Raw genomic sequence first — 26,306 nt, 5'->3', positions numbered from 1 at the left:
ACTTAACACGTTTAGAAAATGATTCTACTTGGTCCTGTGCCTTTTACCACATAGCAGACATACTGTCAGTTTATTATTGCCATAAAAGAAGTGACAAAACATTTTGTTGACAATGCATGTCTAATAGCAGGTTCATTTATCCTCACGCTTTATTACCTTACAGAATCCACACCGCACAGTGTCAAACTGCAATGTTTCTGTGGAAACAGAGATTGATGGCATCGTCACCACTGCACAAAGATGGACCTGCAGAGATGGGCCACCTATGACCTGTAATGCAAATAAAATAACCTATTGAATCTCAGAAATAACACATTTACACTTGGTACCGTATCCCACTGGGGCCTCCACTCCCTGAGAAGGGTTGCGTCAGGAAGGGCCTCCGGCGTAAAAATTGTGCCAAACATATGTGCGTTCATCTGAGATGACACGCTGTGGTGACCCCGAAAGGGACAAGCTGAAAGAAACTTACTTACTGTGTGATGTGTGATTTTGGAATGAAAAAATAAATAAAAAAGAAAATAATGGATGCAGTATTCATATATCTATGTAGATGTACCATACTTTTCCAACCATAAGTTGCACTTATAAGTCTTAAATATTCTTCAAAATGTGTGCATGATTCCTTGTGTGACTTCTTCACTTGAACACATTAGTAAGACAATTATCATGTATGCTAGCACATGTTTTGTTGTTGATGAAAATTATGGGAACAGAACACTGATGACGTGTTGAGTACCTGAATTGGTATGAGAGCACTTCTGATACCCAATGACAGGCTGCCTTTTTTGGGATCAAATTCAACGGTGAAAGTTTCTTTCTCACCACAGGAAAGGTTCCTTATGCTTCCAAACTCTACCCTGAAACCTTTGAAGAAGCAAGTACACATTCACAAAATTTTAATAGCATATGGCACAAATAGGAAATGACAGCAAGGCAGTAAAAACCTTTTGAGAAGGGTACATGCATGTATATCTCAATAAAGTTGAATTATTTTCTCCTAAATTATTGAGGTGACATACAATACCTAAATGAATTGTGCAACCGAAGGCTTAAGATGACTGTGGATGTAATTTATTAGCAATAGGGATATGCCAGGAAGTGTAACATGGTTCTACTACATATTTGGAAAAAAATACATCTCTACTCATCTGCAGGCTTCTGATGCATAATTTATTGAGTTATGTCATCTCAATAAATTAGAATAAGTTTATTCAAATGTATTAAGATGTACCTGGATGTTAGAACACTGTAAAAGGTGTACCAATCAAAATCCTGCCTACAGTTTCAAAATGTAAATACATCCATACCCTTTTCCTTTGATATACTATAATAGGTCCTTCTTTAAAACTGAACCCCATCATCAAATATCCAATCTTAATTCAAATTGATGAAAACATAAAAAATATGTAAATGCATTACCTGCACTAATTTTAGAGGTAGCATGGAAGGACACAGGTAATGGCCCATTATTGGTAATCTTTACAGTGTGTTTAAGGACTTGGTTTGGAACAACATAACCAAAATCCAGAACGTACTCTGGGAGGACAAACCTGGGGGAATGGGAATGGGAAAATGTTGATGCAGATGTACATATTTTGTAAATTAGCCATGATCTGTCATTACAATCCAATGAAATTCAGAACATCTCGTTTATAAGCACTTATTTTGGGAAATGTGCAGGTATAAAAAGATTCAGTCGTGTAAATTCAGATTTAGGCCCGAACTTTCGGACACAAAACTATATGTTCATTTTCTGTCACATTTACACTCAGTATGCTTGCAGGAGAGCGAGACCCTGTTGCAGCTGGTTTTGGGCGTGAATATTGGCACACCCTGAGCGGGTCAATTGCAAGGCACATATAAACAAAAAAAAAAAAAAGCTCACATTCACACATAAGGACAAGAGTCTTTAATTAACCAAAGGAAAACATTTTTGGAATGTGGTAGAAAGCCTGAGACTGGAGTTACTAGATTCAAACCCGCAACCTTAGAACTGTGACGCAGAAGTTCTAACCATTCAACTACTGTGGCAAACTATTTGTGTAAAAGTAACCAACAATTAAGTATTTCCATGATATATCCTCTGAAAAATCCACTGGTTGGACCATGTTTTTTTCCCCATGTACTTGTGTGTATATATGTATGTGTGTTAATACATACTTGCTGAGCTTGTTCCATTTTTTGCTGGTACCTTGGGAGTTCCCTTGCTTCAAAAGGATCTTGCTCACAGCCAAAGCATTTTCTGTCACCAGTATTTTCTCAATTTCCAAAAATAACAATTGTTCATACTAAAAAAAAAAGATAATTGCATCATTGAAAAGTCAATTCATACAATGGATAATTGTTCATTACAGTAGACAGTTGTGCTCATTGTTATTGGCGCTGCTTCATTTATTGTATAATATTTTCAAAAATAACTGGAAATATACCAAATTTACATAATTGGAATCTTTTAATTGGAGGTCCAAAGTTATTTTAAAGGAAAAGAAAAATCTATTCAGCAATGTTGGCACCCCTCCTGAATATTTGGTTGCACACCCATTGGCAGTGATGCCAACCCCCAAAGGTTTCTTATGAATCCATCTGTCCATTTTCTGAGCCGCTTATCCGCACAAAGGTCATGGGAGTGCTGGAGCATATCCCAGGTATCAAAAGGCAGGAGGCAGCTTACAGGCTGAACTGGTTGCCAGCCAATTGTGGGACACATGTAGACAGACAACAGTCGGACTCATAATCACACCGAGGGGGGTTAATGTTGCATGTTTTTGGGATGTGGAAGCAAACCGGAGTGCCCAGAGAAAACCCACGCGGGTACAGGGAGAACATGCAAACTCCACACAGGTGGGGCCGGGATTTGAACTCCGGTCCTTAGAAGTGTGAGGCCAATGCTCTGACCATTTGGTCCACCATGCTGCCCCATAACATATTAATACATCACAAAATGCAAAAATGATAACTGCATAAATGAGGATGTGTGAAGACTGTTAATGTTTTTTTTTTCTAATCCACTCCTTATGTTTTATGTCAAATGAGAATTTAAAAAAAATAAAAAAACTGATGATTATATAAAAAAAGGAAACCATTGTATTTTTTTTTTTTTTTTTTTTTTTTTTTACTTTTGTCCTGTTTGGCTCTTAGGTTAAGCAGAAAGGAGGGTCCCTATCCCTTTTATGCGATACCAGTTTTACTGTCATTGTGGAGTTTTCGCTGTCACTGTTTTTTTTTGTTTTTTTTTCTTTCTTTTTTTTGTATTGTAACACTCTAACCAGTTGCTCAGCCCTTGCATATCCATCTATAAAAAAAATTCCACAGCTCAGGTGGCATTGTCTCCCACTCCAACCATCCATCCATCCATCTTTTTCACCACTTATTTTTACAAGGGTTGCGGGAGTGGTAGTCCCAGCTATCTTCAGCCAGGAGGCGGGGTACACCCAAAATTAGTAGCCAGCCATTCGCAGGGCACATATAAACAAACAAGCATTAACATTCACACCTACAGGCAAGTTAGAGTCTTCAATTAACCAACATGCATGTTTTTGGCATGTGGGAGGAAACCGGAGTACCCAGAGAAAAGCCGCACAGACACAGAAAGAACATAAAAAGTCCACACAGGCGGGGCCAGGATTTGAACTTTGGTCCTCACTTCTACTCCTTTGCAAATGTTAAATTTCTTGAACATATACAGAGTTCTTTTCCAGAATGGCAGAGTTCAGATTACCCTAAATATTTTTAATTGGCTTTAAGATCAGGACTAATTACTGACCAACATTCAATTAGTCCTTTTTCAACCATTCATGTACAAACAGAAAATGATTTATAAACTATATTTAACTTAATGCACTAGAAAGACAAGACATTTAAAGTTCAACTGACATCCATTCATATATTTTAAGATAGATATTGTTTTGAAAACTACATACAAAAAATAAGTATTTGAACACCCTGCTATATTGCAGGTTCTGCCACTTAGAAACTATGAAGGGGTCTGAAATTGTCATCGTAGGTGCATGTCCACTGTGAGAGAGATCATCTAAAAAGAAAAATCCAGAAATCACAATGTATGATTTTTTTTAACGGTTTATTTGTGTGATACAGCTGCAAATAAGTATTTGAACACCTGAGAAAACCAATGTTAATATTTGGTACAGTAGCCTTTGCTTGCAATTACAGAGGTCAAATATTTCCTGGAGTTCAGGGGTCGGGAACCTTTTTGTCTGAGAGAGCCATAAATGCCAAATATTTTGAAACATAATTTCAAAAGAGCCATGCAATATTTAAAAAAACTAAATACAAGTGTATTTGCGCATTTATGTCGAACCAACACTTTTAGAGTACAATACAGTCTCTGAATTCTATTAAATAACATTATGATGTTGCTAACCAATGATGACAAAAGCACTTCTTGCAATTAATGCAACTTCAGGTGCTTCCTGGTTTTGCTAATGCCTTGACAATCTGTTTCATACACTGTCAGATTGATCTTAACGCAGGCGTTGAGATTTCCATCCGTTAATTGTGAACGTAATTCAATTTCATTTTCTATCATGCTGGTAGGATGGTGAACAATTCTTGCCAACAATGGCATGTCTTTTATTCGTTTGATTATCTTGTCTTGAGGCAAACTTGGCAAAATGTTGATTGGCAACGTCGAATACGAATGCTTTGGCATACTCCCCATCTGTGGATTTAAACACACAGCAGAACCCACCATCTCCACAATGGCTGTCCATTCGTGTTGAAAACTTTGGTGGTACTCGTATTCTTTTCTTTGAGTGACTTTTGTCAAAAGCCTTTCCATAATTAGTTGTTCCAACACGATCAGCGTTGGACCCTTCTGCACCACTGGACTTCGACTACCACACCTAACTATGGCAACGCCACTAGGACAAACCTTCTCTGCACGACAAAAATCACATGGACAGCGTGTCGTTATGAGGGCTCGGCGAGCCATATGCAACCACTAAAATAGCTAGGTGTGGCTCGCGAGCCATAGGTTCCCGACCCCTGTTGTAGTTGTTCATCAGGTTTGCACACACTGCAGGGGGGATTTTGGTCCACTCTTCCACACAGATCGTCTCTAGATCAGACAGGTTTCTGGGCTGCCACTGAGAAACACCAGAGTTTCAGCTCCCTCCAAAGATTTTCTATTGGGGTTAGGTCTGGAGACTGGCTAGGCCACACCAGAACCTTGATATGCTTCTTAGATACCCACTCGTTGGTTTTCCTGGCTGTGTGCTTCGGGTAATGTCTTGTTGAAAGACCCAGCCACAATACATCTTCAATGCTCTGACTGAGGGAAAGAGGATGTTTCCCCAAAATCTCACAATACATGGCCGCGGCCATCAACTCCTTAATACAGTGCAGTTGTCCTGTCCCATGCGCAGAAAAACACCCCCAAACCATGATGCTCCCACCCTCACTCTTCACAGTAGGGATGGTGTTCTTGGGATGGAACTCATTATTCGCCTTCCTCCAAACGCAGTGGAATTATGACCAAAAGGTTCCATTTCGGTCTCATCAGACCACAAAACTTTCTCCCATGACTCCTATGTATCATCCAAATGGTCATTGGCAAACTTAAGACGGGCCTTGACATGTGCTGGTTTAAGCATAGGAACCTACCATGCCATGCATGATTTCAAACCATGACGTCTTAGTGTATTACCAACAGTCACATTGGAAACAGTGGTCCCAGTTCTTTTCAGGTCATTCAACAAGTCGTGTTGTGTAGTCCTGGGCTGATTCCTCACCTTTCTAAGGGTCATTGAGACCCCACGATGCGATATGGGGCTCCACTCCAATTGGGATTGACTGTCATGTTTAGCATCTTCCATTTTCTAATGATTGCTCCAACAGTGGACCTTTTTTTGCCAAGCTGCTTAGCAATTTCTCCGTCGCCCTTTCCAGCCATGAGGAGTTGTACAATTTTGTCTCTGGTGTTTTTGGATAGCGCTTTGGTCTTGGCCATGTTAAAAGGTTGAGTTTTACAGATTGTATGGGGGGACAGGTATCTTTCTGCAGCTATCGACCTCACACAGGTGCATTTGATTCAGGATAATACATGGAGTGGAAGTGGACTTTTAAAGGTCGACTAACAGGAACTTGAGGGTCAGAATTGTAGCTGATAGACAGGTGTTCAACCACTTATATGCAGCTGTATCATGCAAATAAATCATTAACAAAATCATACATTGTCATTTCTGGACTTTTCTTTTTAGATTATCTTTCACACAGTAGACATGCACCTACGATGAAAATTTCAGACCCCTCCGTAATTTCTAAGTGGGAGAACCTGCAATATAGCAGGATGTTGAAATACTCATTTTCTTCATTGTACATCATTTACCTTTCTCATTTTGTTTAAAATTAGTGCTTTTCTTTTGACTTCTTTTCTCACTCCACTCTAGGAACATTGTTGTGTTCAATTGATTGAATCTGAATAAATATCCGTTATAATATGATGAAAATGGAACTGAAAAACTGTGTCTCAGTACAACTTTTTCAGCATCAAAGGGATAGAAATTCTCCTTTCTGTTTGACCTAACAGTCGAACAGGACAAACAAATAAATAAATAATTATACTTCATTCAATACCAGTAAGCATTACTGTACATAATACTCTTATAGTATATCCAAGTTAATCAATTAATCTGTTCCAAATCCTTTTAAATGAACTACAATGAATTACATGAAATGTATCTAAAATGATCTCTTCCACAAACAGTAAATTTAAAGTGAAACTTTCGTAACAATTTGAGGACTAACGTTAACGGCACTGGTCGACTCCATTTTGATAGCTGTTCTGGCCTGCTCAACCACATCACTGTAGGACTCCTTTGCTGTAAAGAAATGAAAGGTTAAAAAAAAAAAAGAGTCCCTTTGTGTTCTGACTCTTGCATGTTCGTTTTGTTACGTTCAGAAGAACAAATGTTTTTTAGTGATAGCACTGAGCCAAATCAGTTTAGAAAATTATTCTTTGTATTTGCTTGGCTGCCACCTGCCAGCATGGGGTGAGCGAATTACCCGAGAGCAGAAAGGGAACTGTTGAAGCATTCTGACACTTCTGAATATTTGGCAAAAGACCAATGCACAACTGGTGTGCAGGCGGAGCGGGACTGATTTCTGACTTGTCGCCGATGTACTCATTTGGCTGAATGACCAATGAGCAACCACTGCTGTGCAGGCACCATGGTGCAGGCATCGCCGTGCAGGCAGAGAAGGCAGTTAAGAACTGAATGATTCAGTAAGTGAACTGCTGAATGAGGAACTGAGGAACTGAGTGATTCATTCACTGAACTGGTGTACTGTATGGCAAAACTGAGGAGTTGAGTAATTCCTTCACTGAATTGGTGTACTGAAGAACTGAAGAGTGAATTGTTTGTTATCCAGTAAGGTAGAGTGCCTTACTACGACGACAGATTTGTGTGCTAGAGAAAGGACGTATATGTAGTGAGCGCACTTGTGAGTGATTTTAATAACAAGTGCTGACGTCCTCTCGGGGATAGCTTTCACGCGCAGCTGTTTCTTCAAGCTAACGGCTAATTCAGAGTCAGTCAAGTGCACATATTTAAAATGAATATAAATGAATAATAAATGCATGTATGTAGACACACACATTGTCTAAAACCTTTTTATTTCATAATTAAAGAGTAAATTAAACATATAGTGTTTCTCAAGACTCAACACTTTCCAGTCATCAGATGACAAGATGAGTGATCAGGAACCCCTGGTGGCAGATGCTGGTGTCAGTAATGCTGTGTGCACCGTAATCCCGAAAAGTCACACTGGCTAGTATGAGCGAACGCGGAAGGATAATCGTTAGAGTTGGCTGCAGTTTAAAGGTTTTTTTTGTATATATATATTTTTTAAATCTCCCTGCCTTTCCTACTTTACAATACATGACAAAAACAAAGCATATAGTGCTTTGGTGAATGTGTTACGTGAACACGAACCTCAAGGATGGATCATTAATGGAATGAGAATGTACTTTAATTATTTCTTGAAAAGAAGTGAATGATTCCGTAAACAAATGTTTAAACAAATCTTTTTAAGGAACTGTTTTAAGTGAATCAGAAGACTCAAAAGAACTGCCATGCCCACCACTCTTGCAAGTAATGTCACATACTCAGTCAATGATCACACTGTATACATTCATGTTTGTGTAATGCACTGGTGTATATTTACCCAGGCTTCGAGGCAAATTTAGGGAGATCTTTGGGAACACTCCCTCGCCTGTGAGTGTGATGACCTGTGGTGGTAAATGAGCTACAACCAGCTGAAACTGCTTTGTAAACCTCTCAGGGATGCCAGGGAGGTAGAGGACACGCAAGCAATGTTTCGAGCCAGCCTCAATGTAACCCTGTAACACAAAAGACTGATTGTAAAAAAAGAAAAAAGAACTGAATAAATTTACTGTATATGTGCACATTTTTGTGTGTGTGTGTGTGTATATATATATATATATATATATGTGTCTGTGTGTGTGTGTGTGTGTGTGTGTGCACATTTATATATTTATCTTTTTTTTATTTTTTGCAACTCACTGTATGGGGGATGACCAGGGGTTGACCAGGTCGGATCTCCTTGTTCTGCTCATTCTCAATTTCCAGTATTGTATCTTGCTCCTCTAGTTCCTCTTGTTCCATTGTGCTGTTTTCAATTTGAACATTTTCAGTGCTGTATTTAAAGCCCACCTTTCCGGTATTCCTCAGAATCACAGTCGACTCTCCAATTTCATCAAAACGCTGAAACATGGAGAAAAAAAATGAGTGATTATGCTTCGTAAATTGTTGTTTTTTTTTTGTTTGTGTTTTGTTTGATTTAACAGTACTGCATAGTGCTTTTGCAAAAGAACCTAATGACCTTCTGTAATTTATGTCACTTATGAAACATATCTGAGCAATTAATTGTGGTTTTGCACTCCGATGGTTGCTTGGGTACAAGTTCCTTCTTCATTGAACAAAATGTATACAACAGTGAAAGCAGGTCCTTTAATTTTGCTAAGGACTGAAAATATTTGGGTTTGACTCAGCTTTGATTGCTGGCTATGGCTGTATATTTACATAGAAGTGATAAGATGGCACCTTTTGTTTGAACTCATCCATTTTTCATGTGATCAATTACATTAGAATATGATTGACAGGTGGGTTTTCTTTCCCTGATACATATTACATTACTTGTTAAAACAACAAATATTCCTACATGTCTACACTCAATTACAGATGTCAGTTTTTCCAGTGAAGATTTGAGGTGTAACCAACATGAATATGAAAGCGCTACATGCAATGTATGGGTGAAAAACAAACAAATGCCAAGCTGAGAGTTGGCAGAAAATTGGAAAGAGTCACTGAAAAAACCCTTATTATCGTCAATACAATCTATTAGGATGCCCTTGTGAAGAAAGAATGCATTGGTGTAACAGATGCCAAATAGGAAGACCAAGGAAAATAGCAGACCATCCTGACAGAAAAATGGTGAGCGCTGGAAAGAAACCCCCAAAATGAGGATAGAGTGAAGGAAGGTGTCACAAGTTATAGTTTGCAGAACACTTTATCAACAAAATTACATGGGCTACATTAAAGGAGACAAATTTCTCATTGGCAAGAACAAGAGGGTTGACATGCAAGAATTTTACTGCCTCAATAATTCTGGAAGAAGGATGCAACCGAAGTAATTGAGGGAGTTTTCAGGACAGCAATAAAATGGCCTCAAACAGATTGCCAAACAACAAAAGAACAGGTTTAAGCACCCACAGACTTCATCAAGGGTCATTATTTAGATTTCACAATATTCAGGCTAAAATCCTATGGATTGTGAATTTTAACCCCTAAAACAAACAGCAACTAAAAGAAGCTGTTTCGGCAGCATTATCAAAAAAATGCAAAAGTTTGGTGATTGCATATGTAGACACTGCATTGACTGATTCATCATTAATTACCCCTGGAAGATATGTTTTAAACGCACTGTGTATTTGGCTGGCTTACCCAATGTTTGTCATAGAGTGTATTTGTAGTAATACAACCCCAATTCCAATGAAGTATGGGCGTTGTGTTGAATACAATGATTTTCAAATCATGTTCAATGTTTATTTAATTGAATACACTACAAATACAATATATTTAACTTGTTTTTAGCAAATAATCAATGTAGAATTTTATGGTTAGAAATGGTTCAAAAATGAATTGTATTGTGACTGAAATGCTCAGTCACAAGCAAAGATAGGTTGAGGTTCACCTCTTTCAGATCAACTATGTGAGAAAATAGTCTTAGTTTAAGGACAACGTTGCTCAAGGTACAATTGCAAGGAATTTAGTGATTTCATCATCTACGGTCCATAATATCATCGAATGTGTCAGAGAATCTGGAGAAATCATCGCATATTAGCGGCAAGGCCCAAAACCAACATTGAATCCATGTGACCTTCAATACCTCAGGTGTCACTGCACCAAAACCCGAGATCAATGTCTAAAGGATTTCACCAGATGAACTTAGGAACACTTCAGAAAACTAATTCCAATTAATACAGTTTGGTGCTACATCCGTAAATGTAAGTAAATTGGGGTTGTATACTACAAAGTAATATACAGTACATAATAAAATAATACCTGCAAACCAAAGTCGACACTGGCAGAGTCAAGACTGAAACTGATCTCTGATGCTTCTCCTCTGAGTCTAATGTCATATATTGGCCCATGCTCTACTTGGCACTGTGCGATCACTTCTCGCTGAACAAAGTCTTGGCCGTGGAAAATGAACGTTACCAGCTGCTGCTCGCCAGGTTTCAGATGTCCATGCATTGGCAAGACATCAAAAATCTACAGAAAGAACATCAACATGAGCTCAGTTTGACAGATATCCTTACAACTGTCACAAGATGACTTCACAATCTTAATGAGTATTTCGTGGTATCCCCTATTAGCATTAATTTCATCCATCAATTCATCCATTTTTTGACCCGCTTATCATCATGAGGGTCATGGGAGTGCTGGAACCAATTCCAGCTGTCTAAGGGCAAGAGGCAGGGTAGACCCTGAACTGGTTGTCAGACAATCGCAGGGGAGATGGAGACCGACAACAGTCGCACTCACAATCACAACTAGGGACAATTTAAACAATTAATGAATGTTTATAGGGATGTGGGAGGAAACTGGAGTGCCGGGAGAAAACCTGCGCAGGCTCATGGAGAACATAACTCCACACAGGTGGGGCCAGGATTTGAACCCTGGTCCTCAGAACAACACTCTCCAGCTACCCCTCCGTGCTGTCAGCATTTATTTCAGACAAAAAAAGTTTTTTTTTTTTATTTGTAGCCTAATGTGCCCCCAAATAATGTTTTCTTCCTCTGTGGTTCTGGGTTTTGATATTGGCTCATGCCCTTTTGAGTGCAGTTTGTATGTTTTCCCCATGCTTGTGTTGGTTTCCCTTGGTACTCCCAGGTGACTTCTTCCCAAGTTCCAAAAACATGTACATTCCTTGAAGCATCTAGAGTCTCTACGTATAGAGCTTTTCATAATAACTATTGCTTAGGTTGATGTTGCAGCCTACCTCTTGCACACACACTGAGCATTGTGGGATGTCCTGGTCTGGTATAATACATTCATCGCTGAGAGCAGCTGTAGATGGGTACGAAGACCTTTTTGAGGAAAAATATTGTTATTATAGAAAATTTAAAAACCTTAAAAACACAGCTAGATCAAACATACATTTCTCGCAATCAATATGAAAAAAAACATTCAACAGGGGATTGAGATGGATAATTGCACCTTTAAAGTAAAAGGATTTACAAAAATATACCTGATGGCAGTCATATGACCCAGCGGCTCAAAAGTATCTGGATGAAGTGACTTCATTGGAATCATAAATACAGTATCTAATACCATTTGTTGTCAATGGCTACCTGAACAGATGGCTGAACACAGAGATTTCCAAATATTGACAGACAACAACAAGTGAAAGAAATTGAATTTTCTACAGCCACTTAGTGAAGACTAATACCTCCAGCCTTACATTATGGCAGTAAGGTTGAGCATTTGTGAAAGCCTTTATAATCAGCCAATCATGAAACGTCCCCCAGTGTGAGGATATAAACAACTAAAGGTATTTGGCTGTAAACATAAATATACTTATACCTAATACACTATATTACAAAATCCATCCATCTATCCATTTTCTACCGCTTATCCAATTTCGGTTCATGGGGGCAGTAGTTTTAGCAAGGACGCCCAGACTTCCTTCTTCCCAGCCAGTTCTTCCAGCTCCTCCGCGGGGACCCCGAGGTGTTCCCAGGGCAGCAGAGAGATTTAATCCCTCCAGTGTGTCCAGGGAGGCAGCTGGGAGACATCCAAATCAGATGCCCAAGTCACCTCATCTCGCTTCTCTCAATGCAAAGAAGCAACAGCTCGACTCTGAGGTCCTCCCGGAAGAACCTCATTTCAGCCACTTGTATCCAGGATCTTGTCTTTTTGTCACGACTCACAGCTTGTGATCATGAATGAAGGTAGGAACATAGATCGACCGCTTTTGGATTAGCCCTTTCTTTACCACAACTGACCGATACAAATTCCACATCACTGCAAACAATGCACACATCTGGCTGTTAATCTCTCGTTCCATTCTTTCCTCACTCGTGAACAAGACCCCAAGGTACTTGAAGTATTCCGCTTGAAGCAGGATCTCATCCCCGACCTGAAGAGGATAGTCCATTCTTTTCCAACTGAAGACCATGGTCTCAGATTTGGAGGTGCTTTGCTGATTCGCATCCCAGTAACTTCACACTTGGCTGCAACGCGGTCCAGTGAGAGTTGGAGATCACCAACCAACAGATCACCAAACCAACAGAACCACATCATCTGCAAAAACTGCAATACTGAGGCCCCAAAACCAAACCCCCTCTACTCTTTGGCTACACCTAGAAACTTTGCAACATCCGGAGCCTATAGTCCCAGACTGCATAGCACCTCCATGCTAGGTGACGACATCCAGGAGGGGTATTTGAACAACAATGTTTCTTAAATGTCACGTATTTGACCTATTTAGACCTCCCCAAGATGGACTAAGTATAAAACCTGTCACAAACATTGTTCATAGGGTATGGTCATACACAGGTAAGCAGTCCAACAGGAGAAAAGGCATAAAAGTACGTGCCAGAAGCCAAGATCCAAAATATGGACATCTATAAGGCAAAAAAAAAGACTTAACTAGACTTCACTGTGGTGGCACAGGAATGCTGGGCCGTGACAAAGAGGCAAATACAAAACAAGAAGCTTATATACTCGTGCAGACTCATGCAGTCCCATACAATAAACTGGCAACTACAGACACATCACATGAGGCTACACTACAAGGCATAATTAGTGCCAATGAGGCACAGGTGAGGAGCTGACCCCTGGGCTTTGTCATGGGCTCTCCAAATTTTAAATGCAGCACAATATTTGGAGGAGGGGCACTGATTCAAGGGGTCAGGCAAGTGCCTGCCAGCTGGGGACCTGGCAGTCACAGTATGAAATGGGAATGGGGTGGGTGGGCACTTTGTTGCATGACGGTGATCCTGAGTCTGGTCACTCATTCTCATTCGCCCACCTTTCCAACAAACAAGGGACAGTCTCCTGTCCTCGGGATGGGACTAGCCACATCACGGGCCCTGCGGGTTCTGGGGGGGAGCATCCTGCTCTCCTGGCGGTGGGGTGGGAGGGGCTTGTGGGGCATCTGGAATGGCAGAAGAGGTGGAGGGTTGGCTGAGGGAAGTGGCTTTGGACCCCTGCGGCCCCCACTGAGTAGGCAGTTGTCGGAGCACCATGGAGTGGCCGACAAACCTCCCTGGATCCCTCGGTGTGGGATGTATCCTGTACACCTGGTTGCTCTTGGATGGACATGTGAGCCCAGTTCTGTTCTTAAGTCATTGGGTGGGGTCCTTAGCCTCCTCCTTGCAGGCACAACAATTATAGAATATTTCTGTCAGTCTTTGTACATGTACATTGAATTCATTTCCATGAATTCATTTGCATGTGTCCATAGGCACACCCCTGGGACTCTTCCACTCGGTGTGGGACCACTCACTTATTGCGACAAATCACGCAGGTATATGCAAATTGGTTGTGGGTAACCCCCGCACCCTACTTATATTCTATGATTTACTTACTGTCACGACCCATCGGAACGAAGGTAGGACCCAAATGCAGGATTCATCAGATGCAAGGTAGTTTGGGGAAAAACAGTTATTATTTGAAGGTCGGGGATCGGGCAGGCAGTCAGGTGCAGCAGCGGTAGTTGGGACGTCGGACGAAGAGAGCAGGTGTGCGGGCAGGCAGGAGTCGGTACACGGGAGAACGATCAAGGCAGGCAGAAGTCTCAAAGCAGTCAGGCTTACGGGGTCGGGCGGAGAACAGGCGAAGGTCGGTACACACGGGTTGACGATCAGGGATACGAGAGTGCTGGAACGGGTTATGAACCCCAATGATCTGGCGAAGCACCAGACGTCATCGGGGCCCTATTTATACACGGGATAATCAGACTGCATGGGGCGAAGGTGTGTGCCTCTCAATTAGCGCGAGCGCACGGGCACCCACACAGCCCGAGCTGGAGCAGCAGGATCATGACACTTACGCAGTCCCACCCCACTTCAATTGTATTGCTGGATAACTGACCCTTGTCCTGCATGCTTCTTCTCCTGTCCTTGTTCTGGCCTATCTTGTCTCATCCTTCTCTCACAGGGTGGAGCATTACAGTTTCATGCAACATAAATATATTTAATATTTCATTGTTAAATATATGTAATGATTCACTTTTCTGGCGGCACGGTGGCACAAATGGTTAGAGGGTTGGTCTCAGACTTCTGAGGACTGGGGTTCAAATTGCTGCCCTGGCTGTGCGGGGTTTGCATGTTCTCCCCATGCGTGCGTGGGATTTCTCTGGCCACTCCCGATTTCGTCCCACGTTCCAAAAACATGCATTAATTGGAGACTCTAAATTAACCTCAGGTGTGATTCTAAATGTGACTGGTGCTTCGCTCTATGTGCCCTGCGATTAGCTGGAAACCATTACATTGTGACAGAGTGGAACTCTTCCGGCATAAAAGGGAGGCAGACGTTCCAGTCTCCTTAATCTCACAGCGGAATTAATTTTTCCTCAGCTTTGTTGAAAGAACCCATTACAAAATCACATTTGGTGCTGGTGGCCCACTGAAAATATGATTGTTGCATAAAATGACAAATGATCTTTTTGTGTTTCAGTGTTAATGTACCTGATGGCACACTCTGTATGATCCACCAAACAGGCCCAGCGGTAAAATACCGGCAATGGAGAACAGTTTGTCATTTTAACTTCCTGGTGATTTTCTGTGGAGTTCAGAACACTGCCAAAATCCACTGTTGTGGAAGAAAAATGGAGGTTGGGATAATGGACTTCTGCATGCAGTTCCACCTTGTCTTGCTGTGGGTGTCCTATGTAGCGGATGTTGAGCGTCTGGAAAACAAGACCAAGAAAAATTTTTTTTTACATATACAGTTTCTTTCTTTTCTTATTTTATTATAAATGTTGATTCATGTTCTTTAATTTTAAAATATTAATACATTTTTCAAAAGCTTTCATATTACATAATATATCATAGTAACTATGTAGTTATTGGTAATGTATGTAGCGATAAACAAAGCTGCCTGCCAAGATAGCTGAGTCTTTTTGATGACACAGGATAACAGCTGTTAACAAGTCTGAAGATTACATATTTTTTTCAACCAGGTAGGGCTTTAAAACACAACTTGTAGACCACTTACAATTGGTTAAGTTTAGCTATTGAAATGCTTTCAAATACTTTTACTCCCCTCAAAAACTAAACACAAATAAACTTTGTTACCTGATCCACGACTTGTGACAATTGACCATTGAAGCACGTTGGATCAAAACATATCCACAAGTGAGTCTCTTCCCCTTGAACTACTGTAATGCTCTGATTAAAACACACACACAAATATTATGACTTCAGTCCTTCAGGATTCTCAGTGGATCGAATGCAAAAATCATCAACATATTTTAGTAGCAGTAGTAGCAGTAATTATCGTAGCAGATACTAATTTTTTTTCCTGCATTGCTAAACATATTGTACAAATATACTGGAGCCAATATGTATTTTGCCATTGGGGTGACAAAATGTTTGGAGCTTCTCTAAGCATAAAAATATTTTTTTATTTATATACTATACCAAATATTATTTCTATTGGTCTTATTAGTTCTGCATTCAACCTTCAGAGGCTGTTGTGTCTTCAAGCTTCAAGCAAGATGTTGTGCTGTGACTAATGGTTCAATGTAAGTAATATTTGGTGCAGCTGGACATAGATAAATGTTTTGTTTTCTTTTTCTCTTTCTCACTTTGATATAACAAAGGGAGTTTTAGTCTGAACTAAAGAACTTACTGTCTCAGTAAGGGGTGGCAACTCATAAGACTTGTAACTTTTCCTCTCTTTGCAAAGACTTTCCTTTCTTTTCATAATAAAAACTCCACAAAGACATGATTGCTTCCTTACTTGTGGTGTCAGAAAAAGATTTTCCAAAACAGTGAGTCAGAACTGGGATTCCAGGAGTGGTCCCCAGTCTAGAGGCTCTCCGGACGAGTGACTGATCATCCGGAAAAAGCACACTAGTCCTTCCCTTACCCAAGCATTAGGACGGGGAATTGCCCAGGTGCCCTCCTGGATTGGCCATCACCTCAGGTTTCCAAGTGAACCAGAACAAAGAACTACAGTAAAGAATATACCGTAATATCTTGTATATAATGTGCAAACCTTTCCAAAAATATTTTCAAAAAGTCAATGGAGAGCAATCTATTTAAGTCTGAATGAAAAAAAAAAATGTCACATTGTATAGTTGTAAACAGGTACATAGAGTGGTAAAAAAAAGTAGACATATACATTTCGATATGATACTCGATGTCTTATATTACACATTTATCTATATAACGGTAATGTGGGCCACAAACCTGAGCTCCCTGATCTCGTGGGAGCGTTGCATTTTACGATCATTAGTGTAGCATATTTGTTGCTACTGTTGCTACATCAGAAACGACTGCCCTTGAGTTTGTTTTAACTTAAACTAAGACAAAAACTGTGGACTACAATGCACATTTAAAAATAAAATAAAACTGGAGCGCGGACACAGTTGAAATGCTTGCTTTTTTTTCAAATGTGTCCATTACGTTTGTTTCTATGTATTTTGAGCTTTCATTGTTTTAATAGCGGTGGAAGGTGAGAGGCTGGGCCGCAGAACCAAAACTCTTGGGATTAAAAAAAATAGTAAATTTCTTTCAGTTTGTCCCTTTCGGGGTCCCCACAGCGTGTCATCTCAGATGAACGCACATATATGTTTGGCACAATTTTTATGCCGGATGCCCTTCCTGACACAACCCTTCTTACGGAGTGGAGGCCCCAGTGGGATATGAAGCCACAACCCCTGGTTTACCAAACCAGTGCTCTAACCACAGAGCTAATACTCCTTGGGATTAAAAAAAATGTTTCCTTACAAATGCCGTGGATGGCACAGAGGATACCATGCTATGGAAGCAAAATAGGATCACTGCTCATGATTCAACGGAGGAGGATGAATGGATCAAGAAATGGATGGATGGATGGATGCTGTATTTTCCAGACGTCAGCACCCAATGGTTAATAAACAGCACCCACTCTGTGACTTTGTTTTTTTTTTATTCCTGACCAATCAAAGCAGAGATAAACCATACGCACAATTACATTGTGAAATAAGATATTCACACAGAAAGACTTAGTAAATGTTTATTTCCATACCTTGTTTCCAAACAGTGACTGTAAAATGGCAGTAACATGGCTCAAACCAAACAGAAAAATCATTGTTTTTATTCCCCCTGCTTCTGTTCATGCAAACCACTGAAGTCGTTGTCCTCAGTCTCTGGGTTGAAGAGCCTCAGGAAGTCTCCTTCACACATCATTTCAGTCTCTCAGTTGCTCTCAATGTTATTTTTATCTCGTCTTTAATTAGATTAAAAATATTAAATCGATGCATGGATGTTTTGCTTGAGTGCATGTCATGTTTGCAATGAGCCCACCAAAAAGTAGCGCAGTCTTTCTTCTACACACGCTCGAGGTAGCTTCATCTTCCTCTACACATAATTGAAGTAGATTCTTCTTCTTCTGTGCAGGCTAAAAGAAATGTTTTCTTTTTCTACTGTATATTGGAGGCATAAGCGCATGCCCAAACTGCAGTGCATCATCGATAGGTTTCTAATGACATCACCACAGTCCCAGGATTCCCTTTTTCTACGACGTCATAACTCTCAGACCAATCGGATAAATTAACGATAGAAAAAAACTTCACCTATCACCTATGTTCTCTAAACTCTACGACACAGAAGATAGAGGCCGTCCCAAGGGATGATGGGTAATTGGAAACCTATCCATTGGGAATGGCAACTTTTTACAGACTTTCTGAGGCTCTTCAACTTCGATACTGAAAACGACGACTTCAGTGCTTTGAGTGAAGAGGAGGAGCTAGAATTAAAACAATATTTTTCTGTTATCTTTGAGATGTTTTAATGCCCGATCAAAGTAACTTTTTGGAAACAAGGTAAGTAAATAAACATTTACGAAGTCTTTCTGTGTGAATATCTAATTTCAGAACATATCAGTGTGTACGTTATCTGTGGCGTATGGTTAAGGATGGCTAGTGTATTTAAAAAAAAAAAAGAAAAAGCTACACAAAGTGGCCGTAGCTTTGTTTTCAGTAGGGGGTGTCATCCAGAAAATACAGCAGGTTGTTTTCAGTGGGGAAGAAGAAGACATACCTTCGTATGAGCAGTACTGTGGACTCCCTGGGCCTCACACAGGGAGAAAGGAGGAGCAAGAAAGAGCTCCATGGATAGAGACAAAGATGAAACATTCTTAAGAACCAGCTCCTCATACAGTTGGGCCAACTCTTCTCCCGGGAGCTGTTAGATATATATATATATATATATATATATATATATATAATATATATATATATATATATATACATACATACATGCCATCAGATATGAAGGTTAGGAATTCATGACAGAGAGTTATTTGATCAACCTTTTCTATGTAGAAATTCAGCTTCTGGGAGGACATGCTGAGCATAGGGGTCACAAACTGGCACATCACCTCCACAGAAAAGATATGCTCTTTAATTCCCTGATGACCCACAATACCACAGCAGACAAGATGCTCTCTCACAACCTGAGGAGACAAATAATTCAGACTTGTATAAAGATATAGAATTTAGGCTTAGTTATGCTTTGAAGTGGTGTCAATGTACTAACTTGAATACTGTTTGACCACTGTGTTAGTTGTTTAATTCATAGTGTTATTTCAACATTTTTTGTGCCAAATGACAATAAATAAAAGTAGAAGGCCTATAACTAATTAACTTGTTTGAAATGTGTGTGTATGTGAATAAGTAGAATATGTGCTGGCACAAAGAGCCCTGATAGGGCATGTTACAGTGATGAAAATAAGTATTTGAACACCCTGGTTACACCCAAGTTATCCCACTTACAAATCATGGAGGGGTCTGAAATTTTCATCATAGGTGGATGTCCACTGTGAGAGAGATAATCTAAAAAGAAAAATCCAGAAATCACAATGTATGATTTTTTTTTTTAATAATTTATTTGTGTGATACAGCTGCAAATAGGTTTTTGAACACCTGAGAAAACCAGTGTTAATAATTGGAACAGTAGCCTTTGTTTGCAATTATAGAGGTCAAATGTTTCCTGTAGTTGTTCACCAGGTTTGCACATGCTGCGGGAGGGATTTTGGCCCACTTCTCCACACAGATCTTCTCTATATCAGACAGGTTTCTTGCCTCTTGCTGAGAAACACAGTTTCAGCTCCCTCCAAAGATTTTCTATTGGGTTTAGGTCTGGAGACAGGCTACGCCCCGGCATAACCTTGATATGCTTCTTACAGAGCCATTCCTTGGTTTTCCTAATTGTGTGCTTTGGGTCATTGTCACGTTGAAAGACCCAGCCACGATCCATCTTCAATGCTGTGACTGAGGGAAATAGGTTGTTCCCCAAAATCTTACAATATATGGCCGCAGTCATAACCCTCTTTCATACAGTCCAGTTGTCTTGTCCCATGTACAGAAAAACACCCCCAAATCATGATGCGACCACACCCATGCTTCACAGTAGGGATGGATTTTCTTGGGATGGAACTCATCATTCATCTTCCTCCAAACACAGTTAGTGCAATTATGACCAAAAAGTTCCATTTTGGTCTCATCTGACCACAAAACCTTCTCCCAAGAATCCTCTGTATCATCCAAATGGTCATTGGCAAACTTAAGATGGGCCTTGACATGTACTGGTTTAAGCAGGGGAACCATCCGTGCCATGCATGATTTCAAGCCAGGAGGTCTTAGTGTATTACCAACAGTCACCTTGGAAATGATGGTCCCAGCTCTTTTCAGGTCATTGACCAACTCCTGTCGTCTAGTCCTGGGCTAATTCCTCACCTTTCTAAGGGTCATTGAGACCCCACGAGGTGATATCCTGCATGGGGCTCCACTCCAATTGAGATTGACCATCAGGTTTAGCGTCTTCCATTTTCTAATGATTACTCCAACAGTGGACCTTTTTTCACCACGCTGCTTGCCAATTTCTCCGTAGCCCTTTCCAGCCGTGTGGAGTTGTACAATTTTTTTCTCTAGTGTCTTTGGACACCTCCTTGGTCTTAGCCATGTCACAAGTTTGAGTCTTACAGATTGTATGGGGTGGACATGTGTCTTTATGCAGCTAACGACCTCACACAGGTGCATATGATTCAGGATAATAGATGGAGTGGAAGTGGACTTTTAAAGGCGGACTAATAGTTCTTTGAGGGGCAGAAGGCGTTCAAATACTTTTTGCAGCTGTATCACACAATTAAATTGTTAAAAAAATCATACATTATGATTTCTGGATTTTTCTTTTTAGAGTAGCTCTCTCACTGTGGACATGCACCTACGATGAAAATGTCAGACCCCACCATGATTTCTGAGTGTGATAACTTGCAATATAGCAGGGTGTTCAAATACTTATTTTCTTCATTGTAAATATGCTCATGTATGGTAATATAATGTATTTTTCCTTTTGTTTTGCGTTTCTTTTGTTTTGTATTCTGTCATAGCTGAATTTCCTGTGTTAATGTACAAAGGCCCCAAAGAATCAAAAAGGCTCAAGTAGATTTAGAAAAAAAAAAAAAATGACACACAGGTCAACAGAATTATCACTGTCACCTACTGTAAGAATAATTGTGATCATAATTATCATACATTTGCTTCCAATAAAGAAATGCTTTGCTCTGGCCTAGTTAACGTGGCAGCCCCCTAGCAGGAGATAGCAAGAACAAAAACATTTAATCATCAGAACTGTTAGAACTGCTGCCTGTTAAAGAAATGATGAACACACATGTATTCAGCAATCTCACACACACGCACATGAACAAACATGTACACCTTGTTTCAAACTGTTTTGCTTGTCGTCTCCTTTTTGTAACATCCATGTAAATAAGGGGCGTCTCAAAACTAAATAGAGGTGCTGAGAGGATAATCAGAGAGTGCAGTGGTGAATTGTACGAGACAGTTCCTCTCCTCTCTCCTCGCGAGACTTGAACTGGTGTCTTTGCTGATTGGTGAACTTGACACCTATCCTGCCTAGTTTTGCCATACATGGGGTGTTTTGAAGCAAGTTGGGACGACGTTGTTTGCCAGTGGTTCTGTTTGTGCAAATTAGTGTATAAAGCTTATTAAAGGAAAATTCCGGTGGTTTGGATTGACAATGTATCCAATAGGTCATGTCATATGTACTGTACCTTGACAATGTGATGTTAATCCTCTCCCATTTAATGGTGTTTTGAGAAGATTTTTATCGGCAACTCTGAATTGTCATGAGTGGCGTCATTTTGGCGAGTCACATGACCTATGTGCGTGGATGTGACGTAATAGGCGCGGCAACAAAGGTTTGCTTACGTTGGAAAACAATTGTGGCCAGCGCTGATTTCTCAGATTTATCCTCATCTGATGAACAAATTGCATTATCGGTTGATTGGGAAGACGGAGGAATACATCCATACAGATTTAAACCTGTGGTTGTAAATAATGTTGAATATTCAGATGGTTCTACGGTGTGCAATAATAATTTGACTGAATTGCCAGGAGCTGGTCGGCACACTAGGTGCACAGTAGGTTGCTGGGGGACACCAAATGTCACTTTTGACCCTCTTGTGTGACATGGCACAACGAATACAGCCACTGACTATTATGTGGTGTCAAGCCACAGGAGTGCAAATTGTGTTCCACGTAGTGAGGCTTATTGGTGCTTTTGGGAGTGATCCTAGGTGAATATTCGATTGGAAAATGCAGAGATTTTGAACTACTTCAGTGTGTGGGACTTAAAAAAGTCACTTATGTGCGCAGGTGGACAGTTGTCTCTGAGAATTTTATTGTATCACTGGGAGAAAAAAACAGTGTTATGATTGGAGTCAAGCCGGAGGATAATTAACTATCCATTTGTGTGATGCCACAATGAGGATGTTCAGAAAGGACGATATGCACAAGGACACATTCATCCAGCTTGAGATGATTCCCAGCTATTACACCCAGTCAGAGTTCTATGATTATAAAGGCTATTCAACATGTTCCTTCTACCTACACATAACAATAAAAAGTGGAAAATGTCGAACTCCAATGCCAAAATAAAATACATTCAAAATTCTAAGCTTCTCAATGAAAACAAATTTGACAGAGTGAAAACATTTGGAATGCTTATGGGTGGAATGCTTGAGATAAATAAATAAATAAAATCAGCTTTTAACCTAGAGGGTTAAATAGCGAGAGACTTTGAATAGGGAGAAGGGACAACATGACATGTCGGCATGGTGGGACAGTTGGAAAGCGTTGGCGTCACAGTTCTGAGGTCTCGGGTTCAATCCTGGACCCGCCTGTGTGGAGTTTGCATGTTCTCTCCGTGCCTACGTGGGTTTTCTCCGGGCACTCCACTTTCCTCCCACATCCCCAAAGCGTCCAACATTTTTTGGACACTCTAAATTACCCCTAGGTGTGATTGTGAGTGCGGCTGTTTGTCTCTATGTGCCCTGCAATACCAACCAGTTCAGGGTGTACCCGGCCTCCTGCCCGTTGACAGGTAGGATAGCCTACAGCACTCCCCGCGACCTTTGTGAGGATAAGCGGCTAAGAAAATGGATGGATGGATGTTCATGTACCTTTGGCGTTGGATGACTATGCAAAGAGAAGGGTGAATGACAAGGGAAAGCCATCGTGGGGGATGGAGGAAAAGGCAAATGGTGCTCACAAGACAATGATGAACAATCTATAAACTTTACAAAAAAAACCATTTTGTACAAACTGTTTCGTTGCTAGGATTTACCAATCCTTTGAACTGCTTCACATCTGTTTGGCATGGAGTCTACCAACTTGTGGCACCTTTCAGCTGCTATTCCACTCCAAGATTCCTTAACGACATTTTACAATTCATTTGCATTTCTTGGTTTTGCTTCAGAAACTGCATTTTTTTATGTCAACCCACAAGCTTTCCATTGGATTAACGTCCAGGGATTGGGATGGCCAATCCATGACATAAACTGTTGGTTGCGAACCAAGACTTTACATGTTTACTAGTGTGTTTGGGTTATTATCTTGTTGAAACACCAATTTCAAGGGCATGTCCTCTTCAGCATAAGGCAACATTACCTTGTCAAATTCTTTGACATATGAAAACCGATCCATGATCCCTGGTATGCGATAAATAGGCGCAACACAGTAGAAAGAGAAACATGCCCATATAATGATGCTTGCACCATAATGCTTCACAAGGCCGCCCCTTAACCCAAACAGAACTATTTTACTCTCATCAGTCCACAACATATTTCTCGAGGCCAGTTGATGTCTTCTATGACAAATTGTAGCCTCCTCTGCAAATGCCTTTTTTAACAACTGGACTTTATGGCGGATTCTTGTAAATATATTAGCTTCAGACAGACATCTTCTTACTGTCACTCTCCTTACAGGGAACTCCAGGCTGTCTTTCATCATTCTGGAGCTGATCATTGGATGAGCCTTTGCCATTCTAGTTATTTTGATGGTTGTGTTCTGTTTCCTGCCACGTGTCTCTGGTTTGGTCCTCTATTTTACGGTATTAGAGATCATTTTAGCAGAACAGCCTATATTTTATTTGCACCTCTTAAAGGGTTTCCCCTCTTCAATCAAACCTTTAATCAACATCCACTGTTTTGTATTGAATGACCCATTTTCCTCAGGCTTTCAAGGAGAAATGCATGTTCAACAGGTGCTGGCTTCATCCTGAAATAGGAAGCACCTGATTCACACCTGTTTTTCAAAAATTGTTGAGCTCACTGATTCAATGCCACACTGCTATTTTCTTCATCACACTCCTTTCAACAAACTGCCCAGTTGCACATCTTTAAGAGTGTGTACATCATGAATGCTGAGTCTTGTTGGTTTTCTGAAACTCTACTGCACTTACTTGTTACTTGTTTGATATGCAGCTATAAAAAAATATACTGAAAACATAGAATAATCTCATTAGTCACATTAGACTGGTATTATTTTGAACACTTCTTCTTTTCCTTTCGGCTTGTCCCGTACGGGGTCGCCACAGCGTGTCATCTTTTTCCATCTTTGCCCATCTCGTGCACTTCCTCTCTAACCCCAACTGCCTTCATGTCTTCCCTCACAACATCTATTAACCTTCTCTTTGGTGTTCCTCTCGCTCTTTTGCCTGGCAGCTCCATCCTCAGCACCCTTCTACCAATATACTCACTCTCTCGCCTCTGAACATGTCCAAACCATTGAAGTCTGCTCTCTCGAACCTAGTCTCCAAAACATCCAACTTTGGCTTTCTAATCCTATCCAACCTGCTCACTCTGAGCGAGAACATCAACATCTTCATTTTTGCTACCTCCATTTCTGCTTCCTGTTGTTTCTTCAGTGCCACAGTCTCTAATCCTTACATCATGGCCGGCCTCACCACTGTTTTCTAAACTTTGCCCTTCATCCTAGCAGAGACTCTTCTGTCACATAACACACCAGACACCTTTCGCCTGTCATGCTCCTGGCATCCTCCCCAGCCTGGGTGTGGTTAGCCAATTAGTCGGCACACACCTGCACCCTGGTTTGGCTGAGTACACCCGGTATTTATAGGACACGGGGGACAACTAGTCCACCGCCAAATCGTTGAGCTTCATGTCCCGTTCCACCACTCTCGTATCCCTGATCGACAACCTGTGTGTACCGACCTTCGCCTGTTCTCTCACTCACCCCGTAAGCCTGACTCCCTTGAGACTTCTGCCTGCTTTGAACGTTCTCCTGTATACCTGACCTGCCGTGTACCGACCCTCGCCTGTTCCTGGACCATCCAAGTAAGCCGGCCTCTTCTGCTACTGCTGCTCTTACGGACTGACTTGCTGAGCATAGACCTCAGACCGAATAAAGGCTTTTGTACTCTACCTGCTTGCCTCTGGAGTCGTGCATTTGGGTCCGCCCTCCAGCCTCGTCGTGACACCGCCAGCTGTTCCAACCTGCTTGACCCATTTCTTCACTTCCTTTCCACACTCACCATTGCTCTGGATTGTTGACGCTAAATATTTGAAGTTGTCCACCTGTGGTATCGCTTCACCCTCCACCCCACTCATTCACGCACATATATTCTGTTTTACTTCGGCTAATCTTCATTCCTCTCTTTTCCAGTGCATGTCTCCATCTTTCTAATTGTTCCTCTGCATGCTCACTGCTTTCACTGCATGTCACAATATCATCTGCGAACATCATGGTCCAAGGGGATTCCAGTCTAACCCCGTCTGTCAGCCTATCCATTACCACTGCAAACAGGAAGGGGCTCACAGCTGATCCCTGATGCAGTCCCACCTCCACCTTAAATTCTTCTGACACACCTAAGGCACACCTCACCATTGTTCTCCTGCCCTCATACATGTCCTGTACTATTCTAACATATTTATCTGCCACACCAGACGTACGCATGCAGTACCACAGTTCCTCTTTTGGTACTCTGTCATAGGCTTTCTCTAGATCCACAAAGACACAATGTAGCTCCTTCTGACCTTCTCTGTACTTTTCCACTAGCATCCTCAAGGTAAATAATGTATTTGTGGTACTCTTTCGAGGCATGAAACCATACTGTTGCTCGCAGATACTTAATTCTGTCCTGAGTGTAACCTCCACTACTCTTTCCCATAACTTAATTGTGTGGCTTATCAACTTTATTCCTCTATAATTCCAACAGCTGT

The 26,306-nt window shown here is 40.8% G+C and overlaps 1 protein-coding gene across 2 annotated transcripts in view; it reads right to left on the bottom strand.

The window, feature by feature from the left end:
* Nucleotides 1-26,306, bottom strand: part of hydin (HYDIN axonemal central pair apparatus protein) — a 136,664-nt gene that overhangs the window by 81,163 nt on the left and 29,195 nt on the right. For both annotated transcript variants that reach the window (XM_061822146.1, XM_061822147.1), the window contains exons 20-32: nt 19,074-19,217; nt 18,803-18,946; nt 15,851-15,943; nt 15,242-15,462; nt 11,548-11,635; nt 10,608-10,817; nt 8,547-8,747; nt 8,188-8,362; nt 6,769-6,842; nt 2,164-2,291; nt 1,423-1,553; nt 740-867; nt 157-270 (exon numbers count right to left, since the gene is read on the bottom strand). In XM_061822146.1, coding sequence (XP_061678130.1) covers nt 157-270; nt 740-867; nt 1,423-1,553; nt 2,164-2,291; nt 6,769-6,842; nt 8,188-8,362; nt 8,547-8,747; nt 10,608-10,817; nt 11,548-11,635; nt 15,242-15,462; nt 15,851-15,943; nt 18,803-18,946; nt 19,074-19,217 — 1,851 coding nt within the window. The remainder of the gene's footprint in view (nt 1-156; nt 271-739; nt 868-1,422; nt 1,554-2,163; nt 2,292-6,768; nt 6,843-8,187; nt 8,363-8,546; nt 8,748-10,607; nt 10,818-11,547; nt 11,636-15,241; nt 15,463-15,850; nt 15,944-18,802; nt 18,947-19,073; nt 19,218-26,306) is intronic.

Source organism: Syngnathoides biaculeatus, chromosome 6 (assembly GCF_019802595.1).
Source record: "Syngnathoides biaculeatus isolate LvHL_M chromosome 6, ASM1980259v1, whole genome shotgun sequence".
NCBI lineage: Eukaryota > Metazoa > Chordata > Actinopteri > Syngnathiformes > Syngnathidae > Syngnathoides > Syngnathoides biaculeatus.
Note: the sequence above shows the minus strand (reverse complement) of the source record. Positions and strands in the feature narration are given on the sequence as shown.